General features: G+C 48.1%; 1 protein-coding gene across 1 annotated transcript in view; it reads right to left on the minus strand.

Moving 5' to 3' along the window:
• The window catches only part of SGPP2 (sphingosine-1-phosphate phosphatase 2), a 38898-nt gene extending 28529 nt beyond the window's left edge, over positions 1-10369 (minus strand). The window contains exon 1 of the mRNA XM_065675022.1: positions 10157-10369. Coding sequence (XP_065531094.1) covers positions 10157-10369 — 213 coding nt within the window. The remainder of the gene's footprint in view (positions 1-10156) is intronic.
• Positions 10370-14095: the final 3726 nt, after the last annotated feature.

Raw genomic sequence — 14095 nt, forward strand, 5'->3', positions numbered from 1 at the left:
TTCACCTTCCCAGAAGAGATGGAAACTCATCACTCCAAGAGGAAAGAACAGGGTGACCCAGTGGGGGATGCTGGTGTGGTCATGAACTGCTCACAGGAGCAGTGGGGGGCACAGGGCTGGTGATGAAGTGAGGGAGCAGGAGGAAAAGGAGGGATAGACACACATAGGAGAAATTGCAGAGATACCTAAGACAGCAGAGGGGAGGGCAGCAGCACACAGAGCCCACCAAATGCACACAAGGAACCCCAGGGCTTGGAGGACTCATGGAGAACCCAACTCATATATGTGCGCAGCTTCCCACTCTGTTCAAGCACTTTTAATATCAATTTATTCTTTTTCACCCTCTCCAGAATGTGACGCAGCCACTTAACAAGGGTTGTCCATGTTTACATAATGTCCTTGTTGTTGCAGACACCTTGAGCTAACTGAAACCTGAGAAATATGGGGATGGAGACAAATACATCACAAAAAAACCCTCCTGAAACACCATAAAGTTCTGGCCAGCTGTGCTATTAGCAGAAAGTACTTGTTGACTAGCATACAAATCGGCAACTCACAGCTGTTGTACAAGCATTTACAGTGGCTTGCACTAATGGCATAACGAGTAGGGACATGGCCTTGAATCATCACTTGATGAAGCAGCAAGACAATTGCTGTGTGAAAAGTAACAACACGTGAGCTTCAAGCCAGACAACCATAGCATTTTCAATTGTCTCAGGCAAAGAATAAGTGGGGAGTCTAGAAACCTTCTAGTAGCATTTCAGCAGTTTCTCAGTTCATTCAAAGCACCAAAAATGCCATCATGTAAAGCTTTCAGCAAGGTACTCCAGCAAAGCAGTGCCACACAGCCAGCAGCACCAGAGATAGCTGGTGGCAGAAAGGGGTCCAACCTTTGCAATACCAAAGGCTGAGACCATTCAAGTAGGAAACAGAAGTGTGCCCAGAACTCCCACCAGCAGTGCCGCACTGGGTGCAATCCTCACCCAGTCAACCTCTCTCACGCCATCGCATCATTCAAACTTTCCCCTTCAGGCTGTAAAGGATGGTCAGCCAAGGCAGATACACACACCTGCACAACCGCCACACAGCTGGAAGGCCACAGCAAAGACAAGTCCAGGATGCAGTTAAGACGCCTCAGTTTGTCCCTCAAGATTTCATTTTCTAAAGTTCAGATTATTTTCCCTTCCACTTTGATTAGCACTTGGGAAGCAGGCTAAATTATAGGTTGTATTTCTGTATATTGCTCTGAAAGTAACATAATTAGCCCTCCTTCCTTCTGTTGAAGAACACAGGTAGATGTAACAGAATCTGTCAAGCCGATTAAATATAAAATGGGATAAAAGTGGGGTAAAATAAGACTCGAGTAGACAGAACACTTGTTCAGGCAATTAATAGGAAGAATCAATGAAGAAAAAAAATAGATTATGTCATCTTCCTAAATAAAAAGTCATCTTAATTAAAACAGAAAAGAAAGAGAAGGTCACACATGTATTTCAGAGACATAGGGAATGGTTGCTAAAGCGACCGCGATTGCTTCTTAAGAACTATGCCTGCAGCCACTTGGAAGGACAGCTTAGTGTTTCCTGAAAGACAGCCTAACCGAAGCCTAGTCCCCTAGTCCAGCTTGCCCACCAAGGGCAGACCCATCACTCCGACAGAAGTTTGTCTAACCTGTCAATGCCGATGTCAATGGTGGAGGCTCCACTGCTTGCTCTTGTGATCTCCAAGTGCTTTGCTTTCCTGTCACCTAGCCTGGAACTTTCTTAGTGACATTTATGACTGTTTTCTTATCTACTGCAGAGGAACAAATTGTTTCCTTCCTCTGAAGGCTGACACGGGAGAAGCTTGTTACAAGCATTCAGAAAGGACATAACTGTCCTCTCTTCCAGTACCTAATCACCTGCTATTTGTTAAAGAAGATACTTAGCATTTTCCAGACACAGCACTCAACATGCCTGTCTTGAATAACAGTGCCCAAAGATCAGACACAACACAGTAATGCTGAAGGAATAGTCCTGTGCAGTTTCATTTGTTTTGCAGGCTGGTTTTAGTACAGTATGTCACCGTTGAACCATGCACAACCTGCGATCTCCTCTAACCTCCATGGAAGCACTACCAAGCCTATTGTTTCTCATTCGGCAGTTCAGTATTTATTACACCTGCTTGTCCAATAGCTGTCTGTACCTACTGTGTAGAAGTCAATTTTCAACCACACCTTCAGCTTGACAAGACTCTTTGATTTCTGTTCTCACCCTCTAGGCTACCTGCAGCTCCTCCTAAATTCATCTCACCTGCATTTACAGCTAGTTACTTCCACATGGCTATGAAACCTATTCTGAAGAAACTCTGTACTCATTGCTTTCCATCAGAAGGCGTTCTTCATGGCACTTGAGCTTGCACATCACTCAACTTCATAAATTCCTTTCTTAGCAGCTGCCTGGAATCTATCCATGATTCAGACAATCAGAATAGTCTGGGTTGGAAAGGACCTTTAAAGGTCTTCTAGTCCAACCCCCTCAACCTATCAGCTCATACACTTTGGAGTTTTGCGAGTTCAACCATGCCAAGTGCAAGGTCCTACACCTGGGTCAGAGCAATCCCAGGCACAGCTACAGGTTGGGCAGAGAAAAGATTCAGAGCAGCCCTGCAGAGAAGGACTTGGGTGTGCTGGTCGATGAGAAAATAAACATGAGCCAGCAGTGTGCGCTCGCAGCCCAGAAAGCCAACCGTATCCTGGGCTGCATCAAAAGGAGCGGGACCAGCAGGTCGAAGGAGGTGATCCTGCCCCTCTACTCTGCTCTTGTGAGACCTCGCCTGGAGTATTGTGTGCAGTTCTGGTGTCCTCAACATAAAAAGGACATGGAACTGCTGGAACAAGTCCAGAGGAGGGCCACGAGGATGATCAGGGGACTGCAGCACCTCCCATATGAAGATAGGCTGAGAAAGTTGGGGCTGTTCAGCCTGGAGAGGAGAAGGCTGCGTGGGGACCTCATAGCAGCCTTGCAGTACCTGAAGGGGGCCTATAGGGATGCTGGGGAGGGACTCTTCGTCAGGGACTGTAGTGACAGGACAAGAGGTAATGGGTTAAAACTTAAACAGGGGAAGTTTAGATTGGATATAAGGAAGAAGTTCTTTACTGTAAGGGTGGTGAGGCACTGGAATCGGTTGCCCAGGGAGGTTGTGAATGCTTCATCCCTGGCGGTGTTCAAGGCCAGGTTGGACAGAGCCTTGGGCGGGATGGGTTAGTGTGAGGTGTCCCTACCCATGGCAGGGAGGTTGGAACTAGATGATCTTGAGGTCCTTTCCAACCGTAATTGTTCTATGATTCTATGATTAGTAGGGCTGCGCGCATCTCCTTCTTGATGAGCACTGTGAAGGCAGCTCACCTCCTTCATCCTCTCAGCCCTGTTTTCCCAGCCAGAGGATAGGTAGGTTGGACACTGCTGTTTCAGTTCCCCTGACAGAAGCGACGGGTGAGCTTCCCATGTGCTTCAGCATCCTCCTACATTCCAGGAAGGACCGTCCAATTAGTACAATAAGGAAACAACAGGGCAAGAGAGAGGCGGGAGAGGGAAGGGCTTCCCTGTTTTACACTGGAAGAACAGGTTTGTTTAATTGCATTTTAATTTGAGAGAATTAGATTGCAATTTTGTAAGGTGCACCACAGAGCCTACACCTGAAAGTGTCTGAGGAAGTCATGTTAAGAGTTAGGTGGCTGCAATGTCTGTGGACAGAGGGAAGAAAATACATGAGTTAAGAACCAGAAAACATAAATTACAGCCCATTCAAAGGGACGGGAACTCCAGCTTAGAAATAGAGATCAAATTTATCTGAAACTCAACATGTCCCCAAAGGTTGAGTGTTACTGAAAGTGTTTTTTGATAGAAGAAGGATGCGTCACACAACAGTTTTCAAACTGTACAGCATTAGACAGCCACCCTGCCCACACAGCAGCTCCCTGCAAGCACCACCACCTCTTATTCTTGACTTCCTGCCAAAATACATGAGTCAGAGCATTACTAGGACCTGCATGGCTGATAGATACTCAGGCTGCTCTCCAGAGGTCCAGAGGAGGAGGAGGAGTGGGAAGCCCCTCAACTCATTTTTCCTCCAGTGCACCAAGTTTCAGTAGCTCCCAGCTGTTGGGAGCTCTTCAACAGAAGCATGTGGGAATGGCCAAATGACCATGGAGAACCAGAACTTCACTGTTATGTTTCTTTTCAGAGCAAAAGGCTTGTTCTCATCCTAAAACTTGGTTTTAGAAATTAGCTATAGCCTGAAAATTTGCACCACAGATTAGTCACATATTTCTTATCTAGCAGTAGCATCATGAACCCAGTCAGTTTGCTTTTGCACAAAGATCAGTTCCACAGTAGAGGTCTATTCTGAGAGGCACAGAACAGCAAGGCTTCTGGAAGATAAGTGGGCAGAGTAACACCACACCATTTTCAGACAACTTAATTATTAATCTATTCTAATCAGGCACCAGCACAGTGGGAAAGTGACTGTTTCCTTAGCAGATAGTTCCAGGATTCAAATCAAACAGCAGGTTTCCAAGGTAGTGCTGCATAAGGCTTCGAGTTAAGTATCATTGCAAATATGCAAGTCCCAGATAGTCATGCAAAGACCACTGTAAACAGGAAAGGACCTGATGTTTATATTGCAGCTATGACTGTAGAGAGGCATGCTGGAGAACACCCCAGCAGTCAGCCTGCCCCTGGGGACAAGAGCCATAGATAAGATGCTCTCAATTCACTTACTGCTTCGTTAGTAGTTGCAATTATTGCATGCCACCCTGCCATACACACCTCCTTCTCCTCCCTAGGCCTTGTGCTTATTCTGTCCCCTGCTTCAAGTCATAACGTCCCCATCTATGGACATTATATTGGTCAAGGGACAGGTTTCTCGCTACTAACATCTCTGAGCCCTTTCCCGTGCAAACATTTGGTCTTTGCTCTTGCGGCATGACTGAGGTGTCTGAAACCATCTTCTCCTGCAAAATGAACTACCTCAACACTCCCCCTTTGCACAGGGAAATGGCAATGGGGAACACTGAAGGCAATACACTTGATTAAACTGGTTAGCATAAGTGAGCAGCTATAATTACATGAAGTCAGTCTGGCTGCAAAGGGAATAACACTGACCCGGTCTGATGTGACAGAATGACCACGCAGCTGCATGCATACCAGATCCAGCAGGCTCAGGGAACTCTGTTAGCAGTAGCTTGCAACAACCAATTGTCTCCAAAAGGAAAGACTAAACATACTTTCTATTTTTACACCTAGTAATAAATATTCACAAATACAGCAATACAATAAGATAGTAATACATCAGAAATGTAACTATATATTATTCATATACCTCTAAATCTAGACCAACAGCAGTTTACCTTGGAAAAAATAATTTACAGGTGCTAACTCTACTGAGCTGATGTGAAGCCCTATAAAGCAGGAACTTGAATAGCCATTTTAAATTAAAATCTCATGGTTTAGACAATGCTACCTGTACATTCTAGACAGTAGATTCACTTGCCATAGCAGTCAATAGTCACCTTACATTGCCTGGATGACCCATAAATACTCCCTGCAGAGCATACACACAAAGTAAAATAAAAGAACTGGCTGTTCAAGGAAGTTTTCCAGGAAGAACAGATATTCTCTGGCTCTCACCCATTAAACCTACTCCTATTCTCCAGAGACAATAAGGAGAAAAATGACCACAGACAAGCTTTTATTCTTCTGGTTGATATCTGAACTAATGGCATAAGACATTCAGCAGAATTATAAAACATTAAGTGGCTCCCCTCCAAGTACTGGAATTAATCCTAGGATCCTGATGGCCCCTCATTCTGAGGTCCAGCAGATCCAAAGAGGAGCCGGGAAGTGCTGAGTCACAAAGCACCTCATCATCAGCACATCCCAACTTGGGCTCCCAGCACAGCCCCTCACATGCCCCCCACACCACCACCCATCTCAGCAGCAGGCACCACGCAGCCAAGCAGGATACCCCTTACAACCAGTGAGAGAAGTTTCTCAAACCTCTGTTAGCATCAGGTGTTTCTGCAGCAAGATCTAGAAGATGACTAGTCACTGGTAACAAGCAGCACATACCTAGCTCTGCTGCTGACTGTTGTCCAGAGAGGACACTGGTCTTCTTGTTGAGGAGCAGCAAATCGACTGCTACTAACAGATCTACACAGGATTGCCACACACTGCTTGAATCTTGGATGCAACTATGATGACATTTTCCAAAGGTTTATCACTCATATGGCTGGCCAAATCCATCTGATGGAAGTCTCATTCATATATCCCTTACCAGTTACTTTCCATGGGAACTTTAAACCAAAACTCAGGCAGCACGTGCAAGACAAGCAAGCTCCCTCAGCAGCCACGCTGGGCAGAGGAGAAATGAACACTAAATACCACAGCAGCAGGAGTGATGCCGGGGGATGTGAGCCTTGTGCTCAGCCCATCAAAATAAGAAACTGGATTTAACATCTCTCCAGCTGCAGCCCAAACCAAGGAACTTCCAAAAGTTCAAGTATATTCTCTAGGAGGACAAAGTAGTAGCACTTGAAGCAGAAATGCCTTGCTGCCAGCTATCCTAACGGTGCTCAAGGGCTTTCCTCACAAGAGTTTGTCTTGCCTGCTGAACCTATGTCAGCTACTACCAACTTAGTGCTGCATGGAAAGGGACACACCATGAAACTAGGTAAGCCAGTAGTATGATTGAAAAAGGAAAAGCAAGACTGTGTGGCTGATGAAAGAATCTATTGCAAGGAAGAGCCACTGAAAAGAGACCTTGACTCAAGCTCCAGAGCAAGTCTACTTCAGATTTCCAGACATCCCATCACAGCAATAGTAGTGTTGTCATCTATGTCTTGCCAGTAGTCAACTATATTTGGGGGGATTGCAACATCCAAGATGGATGTGCAGTTTTTACCTTTTTCATTCATTTTTGTTATCATCACCTTGCTGTTATCCCGGTTACTGGCTTCCCCACCTAAGGCACCAGCAAGAACTATACAATCACTAAACATTTGTAAACGTTGCACCAGTTCAGAGCAGTTCTGACAGTTAAGGTATAACTACAAAGTAAATATGAACTATACTCCCTTAAAGGTAGTAAGAGAGATCTCCAGAGATGATAAAGCATCTGGGAAAAGGAAGTGGAGAAAAACAAATCCCTATGCAGAACTCTGAGTAAGAGATTATTTTCTTTTATCTTTGCTCTTTTTAATTCAGGCTACCGATCTCAGGAGCACAAGTCCATTGGGAGGTCGGAGGTAAGCAGAGCTCCACTTTTTAAATATATGTAATGCTTCTCTGGCCACTCACTAGAGCACCAGAAAAGTCTTCAGAAAGTCAGGCAGGATCTAAGTGTGCAACTTGAGGACTTCATACAGAGCCTCAGGAAAAGATACCTTTCAATCAGTTTCAGAAATAAATTCCCTGCAAATGAAACCAATACCAGAAAGGAGTATAGAAAATAAGTATCAGCTAGAGACAGTGTAATTGCAAAAAGTTACTGTCTTGCCTTCTGTAGTAATAAAATCCAACAGTTCTTTCTCTAAAGGCTCATGGGTTCAATACTAAGTCCAAGCCAGGGCATAAATCCAGTTAGCACATTGAACTAGCACCATTCTGTGTCATCCTCAGATACCTGAGTTTTCACTTGAGGTATTATAAAGCGTTCCTAACTGATGTAATAACCAAAGGAACAGCAAGAACACAGGCTAGGCAATCGATTTGATATTTAAGAAACACATGCAGCCCTTGCTGTCACATCTAGGCGTTTCATTTCTTGCCTTGTCATCTCGGGCCAGTTCCTGTTGGGAAGACAGGACTGAATTACAAAGATTCAGGAATACAGCCACTCATTGCACTGCTGATCACTGTAAAAATGAGGTCTTGCTGTCTATTTTTGTTTAAACACATATATATCTGCAGGTTATATGTGAAAGACAACACTGGTGCATCACAAGCAGTACTGCTGACAACCGCAAAACAAACGTATGCAGGTAATTAAAGTGTTCCTTCTCTCAGAGAAAGGGCTGCCCTGTCTCATCACCCTCCTGAGGGATCTCCCCCCTCTCCATGCAGTAGGGCATCCATCCTACTAGGTGTGTTCATCCCCTCCCAAGCCACCATCAGCTGCCAGCCCTCACAGCCCTTTCCCCAGAGACCCTCCACCTTGGAGCACAATCTAGCCCATGTCAGATGCAGGGGCCCAAGAGCTGGTCCAGAACAAAAGGGATAATATCCTGGAGAGATGGAGCTGTGGCAGCCCCAGCATCTAGCCAAACATTCACAGCTTCTTCACCCAAGCATGCAATATACTGTTTTCACAGGTATAACCTATTGATTGTCCAAGAACTTATATAGGAGAACCCAAAACCCTTGAAGACCACTGCATTGTGGCAATAAAGACAAAGTATTGTTAAAGCTACTAACTCATAGCAAGCTTCTGTCCTGATAATACGGACCTTGAAACTCTCAAGCTTCAGGAGGGGATGTTCAAGCTGAGCACAGAGCTGCCCAAGGTCACCAGGACTGAGATGCAAGGGCAATGCTTAGGCCCCTTTCTGCAAACACCTGTAGCTAAGAGCAAAAGAACATTCCACCGTCTATAGAAAGTTTATGGCTGAGGAGTTTGCTATTCATATCAGACTCCTAAACCCACGTCTCTGCAACTACATCAGGGCAACCCGGTTCATTTAGCAACAGAAGAGTGAGTATGTTTTTTGGCATAAGGATGATCCCAATTCACTTTTTGCATCTCCTGCAGGTTGCAGAAAATCCTCTTTGTAAAAAGGGATTTGTAGCAGAGAGAGTTTGTCTGTACAATTCCAGCACACCACTGAAATGCCATTCAAGCCATTACTCCCATCTCCATCTTCTTTAGGTTTAAACCCAACTTTCACACGTTTCAGAAGTGAGCATCCCTATCGTGTGAAAACAAACTCTTCTGCTTCTATCTCCAGGTCTCAGGAAGTCTCACCCAGGACATACTCACCCTTCACATGAAGGTAGTCATGCCTTATTTTGTGAATCACAAGCCAATTGCTCAAGATGAACAGCTCTGTTCACGGAGCATTAGCTTGGACAGTATTTTAGTACCAACCCTGTTACATAAACTTCATCACTGCCCAAAAGCAAATAGTGAAAATAAGTCTTTTAAGCGAATTACCTGCACAAATTACCAAAAATAGAGTTTACTGTAGCCCATAAGTAACCACACTGAAGGACTACCCCAATTTCCCTTATCTCCTAAATGAGAAAGAGTCAAGCAGTGCCTGATGAAGAATTTTAGATGTGTGAAACTGAAGTCCAGAGATGTAGAACACAGAAGGGTAAAACAGTAGAAAGGGGATGACTGGCAGAGTTGCGGTGTTTGAGCCTGGCCGGTGTTTATTTTGCAGGTTGAGTTCGGAAGACCATTATGGCACTTCCTTTCCAAAAGGCAGCACGATGTGATCTGCTAACGAATTCGTGTCATTACAGTAAGAGAAAAAGCAAGTCATCCAACCCGCACGCATCGGGTGCGCCGCGCTCTTCCCTGCTCCCTTCCGATACACACCCGAACTACACACCGTGGGGAACGCCGCGCTCTGCCGGGACACGGGGACGCGCAGGGAGCTCAGCCTGTCTCTAGCGGGACCTCAGCGGCAGGGAAGGCGCAGACATGACCCACCGCATGCGCGGGCACGGCCGCCGGCTGCGCTCCTCTCCCGCTCCGAGCATCTTGCAACGCGGGGCAGCGCGGAGCCGCGGCCCGGGGACGCACATAGCAAGTGCGCCCCGCTGCAGAGGGGCCCACGGTGAATGGAACCGGCTCCGCAGCCGTGCCCGCGGGAAGACTTGCAGCCGGGGCGAGGCTGCGCGGCTGCCGAGCTGCCCCGGGTACCCTCGCAGGCAGACCGCACTCGCACCGGTTATTTCGTGTCGGGGGGGTAAACGGACAACCTCGGAAATGCCTCCCGAGCGGGGCCGGGACGAAGCCGGAGCGCGGCACCGCGGAGCGCTGTCACTCGCAGCCCGGCCCCTCCATCCCGGCGGGATGCGTAGGAACCCCCCGGAGCGCCCCGGCGCGCACACCGGCGGGAGGCGGCTCTGCTGAGTCACGGCCGAGCCGGGCCACCCCTCGCGGCACTCACCTGCGGGCCGCTCCGCACCCCGCTGGGGGGGCCGCGGCCAGCGGCTGCCGGGCGGCTCGGCGCGCCCGCGCCGTTGCAGGCGCCGCGTTCCCGTGCCCCGTCCGCGGGGTCGCTGCCGCTGCCGCCCTCCTCGGCGGCGGGGAAGAGCCCGCAGCAGCGCTGGAAGCGCGCCACGGGCTGCGAGCTGCGCAGGGTGCGCAGCAGCCGGGCCATGCTGCCGCTGCCGCCACCCGCACCGCGCGGCGCCCCGCAGGCCGCGGGGCCGCGGCAGGTGCGCCCCGCCCCGCCCCGCCCCGCAGGTGCGGTGACCCGCCCGGGAGCGCCCCCTGCCGGCCGGGCCGCGGGAGCCCCCGGCCCCTCGGGACCGGGTGCGGAGTGCGGCGGTCCCCGCCGCCCTGAGCAATCGGAATCATAGAACCATGAATAGCTCGGGTTGGAAAGGACCTCAAGATCATCGAGTTCCAACCCCCCTGCCATGGACAGGGACACCTCACACTAAACCATCCCACACAAGGCTTCATCCAACCTGGCCTTGAACACCGGCAGGGATGGAGCACTCACAACCTCCCTGGGCAACCCATTCCAGTGCCTCACCACCCTAACAGGAAAGAATTTCCTCCTTATATCCAATCTAAACTTCCCCTGTTTAAGTTTTAACCCATTACCCCTTGTCCTGTCACTACAGTCCCTGATGAAGAGTCCCTCCCCAGCATCCCTACAGGCCCCCTTCAGACACTGGAAGGCTGCTATGAGGTCTCCACGCAGCCTTCTCTTCTCCAGGCTCAACAGCCCCAACTTCCTCATCCTGTCTTCATATGGGAGGTGCTCCAGTCCCCTGATCATCCTCGTGGCCCTCCTCTGGACTTGTTCCGGCAGTTCCATGTCCTTTTTATGTTGAGGACACCAGAACTGCACACAATACTCCAGGTGAGGTCTCACAAGAGCAGAGTAGAGGGGCAGGATCACCTCCTTCGACCTGTTGGTCACGCTCCTTTTGATGCAGCCCAGGATACGGTTGGCTTTCTGGGCTGCGAGCGCACACTGAATCACAGAATCACAGAATCCCACAGGTTGGAAGGGACCTCAAAAGATCATCTATTCCACCCCCCTGCAAGAGCAGGGTAACCTACAGTACATCACACAGGAACTTGTCCAGGCGGGCCTTGACGGCTCCTGTTCATTTTCTCATCAACCAGCACCCCCAAGTCCTTCTCTGCAGGGCCGCTCTGAATCTCTTCTTTGCCCAGTCTGTAGCTGTGCCTGGGATTGCTCCGACCCAGGTGTAGGACCATGCACTTGTCATGGCTGAACTTCATAAGGTTGGCATCAGCCCACCTCACAAGCATGTCAAGGTCCCTCTGGATGGCATCCCTTCCCTCCAGCACATCAACCGGACCACACAGCTTGGTGTCATCGGCAAACTTGCTGAGGGCACACTCAATCCCACTGTCCATGTCACAGACAAAGATGTTAAACAAGACCGGTCCCAACACCGATCCCTAAGAGACACCACTCATTACCGGTCTCCATCTGAACACTGAGCCATTGACCTCAACTCTTTGTGTGCAGCCATCCAACCAGTTCTTTATCCACCGAGTGGTCCATCCATCAAATTGATGTCTCTCCAATTTAAAGACAAGGATGTCATGTGGGACAGCGTCGAACGCTTTGCACAAGTTCAGGTAGATGAAATTCAGCCATTCCATCTGATTTTGTCGGTTTCCTACCCTGGTAACAACCTAGATGTAATCTGCCTTGAGATAAACACCACTGCTTTCTTAACCTAAAGATAAAGTGCCCTGGAGCTCACCAAGAACCCTTGGAAAGCCCTCAAACAAATAACAGGCAGGCAAGGAGGCTGCAGCAGGGAACCTCTTCCCCTCCCAGGGCTGGCATTCGTCACCAGTCCACTGGGTGGAAGGGCTGCTCAGTCTTTCCTCCCATCAGCTCCCTCTCCTATGTAAGGTGTATCCTGCGCTGGCCCCCATTTCAGTTTGTCCCATCTTGGAGCCAGTATTTATTTTTTCTCTTGAACATGTACATGTATGTCTTGTATACATACACAGGTATGGATATGCATGCATCTCCCTTAAACACACCTATGGACTTTCCCAAAGAAGAGAGAGATATTATCACGTGGAAGATACCCCTCGAGCTCCTGGGCTGCGAAACTTGTCACAGATGATGATTACTGATTCCTGCTCTTGAAACATTAAGGACCTTAGTTCTGTTGGTGCATTTGGGTTTTTAGAGCAGCCCGTTTCTACCCTCAGGAATATATTTTGTGCAAGGACTGCACAATCATCTTTTGCTTAATGTAGGCTCATTGTAATTTTTTTTTTACACTTTTTCCCTCTCAAATACTCCAAATCATCCAGGATTGCATCAAAGCTTTTCTTTCCAGAGCCCTTGAAAACCAAAGCCATGTCTCATGTCCCCATGCTGTTGCTTAAGCTGACTGCAGGAGATGCTTACTCAGACACTCTCAAGATGGCAGGGTCATCTCATTGCCTGGCCACAGCTCAGGCTGGGCCAGCTCTGTAGCTTCTGTGTGGAGCTGCAGGGATGGATCTTCTTCACTCATGGAATCATATCATAGAATGGTTTGGGCTGGAAAGGACCTTAAAGAGCTAGTTCCAACCCCCTGCCATGGGCAGGGACACCTTCCACTAGACCAGGTTGCTCTAAGCCCAACCTGGCCTTGAACATTTCCAGGGATGGTGCAGCCACAGCTTCTCTGGGCACCCTGTGCCAGTGCCTTGCCACCTTCACAGTAAAGAACTTCTTCCTAATATCTAATCTAAGTCTATTCTCTTTCAGTTTAAAGCCATTCCCCCTTTTCCTGTCCCTACATACTCTCATAAAAAGTCCCTTTCCATATTCCTTGTAGGACATCTTTAGGTATTGCAAGACTGTTTTAAGGTCTCCTTGTAGCCTTCTCTCCTCCAGGCTGAACAACCACAACTCTCTCAGTCTGTCTTCACAGCAGAGGCGCTCCAGCCCTCTGATCATTTTCCTGGTCTCTTCTGGACTTGCTCAAGCAGATCCATGTCCCTCTTGTGTTGGAGGCTCCAGAGCCTGATGCAGTACTGCAGGTGAGGTCTCACGAGAGCAGTGTAGAGGGGTAGAATCTGCCCCCCTGACCTGCTGGTCACACTTCTGATGCAGCCCAGCATATGGTTGGCTTTCTCATTTTCTTTTCACTTCCATCCAGACTTTAGGGCAGACTCCATATATCTCATCTAATTGTTTTGTGTGATTCATTTATCTTCTCAAAATGCAATCTTGTATCATCTGAGGTTTGCCCAACCACAACTCCAAGTGACATCTTTTTTCAAGTGTTTTCCTCATTGCTTGTGTACACACACACTCATCAGTGGCTGTGATGATAGGTTTGCAGCTCACTCACTTGTTGGCAGAACCAGTTCACATGGGCTGAGGAGGGAGGCTGCCCATCCCAGCTTGGTTGCATGTTTATGTTGTTTGCCTGAAGGAATTATGCATTGTTTCCTGTGGGGTTTGTTTTTTTAATAGCTGTATAACTTATTATGTGCACTCGTAAGCATCTGGGAAGTTTTTCTGTTCTTCTTCCTCTTTCTTGGATATGTGAATGTTGTGAGATTTAACCCCAGCCAGCAAATAAGTACCAAGCAGCTGCTTGCTCAGTCCTCCCCTCTGGCGGGATAGGGAGGCGAACTGGAAAAAAGTTAAAAGCTTTGGGTTGAGATAAGAACAGTTTAATAATTGAAATATAAGCAAAATATAATAATAATAGTAGTAACAGTAATGATAAAAGGGAAAAAAGAGAGAGAGGCATAAAACCCCAGAAGCACAAGTGATGCACAATACAATTGCTCACCACCCACTGACCAGTGCCCAGCCCTCTCCTTGAACAATGACTGGCCCCTCCCCACCAACTGCCCCCAGTTTATATACTGG

Source organism: Lathamus discolor, chromosome 3 (genome assembly GCF_037157495.1).
Source record: "Lathamus discolor isolate bLatDis1 chromosome 3, bLatDis1.hap1, whole genome shotgun sequence".
NCBI lineage: Eukaryota > Metazoa > Chordata > Aves > Psittaciformes > Psittacidae > Lathamus > Lathamus discolor.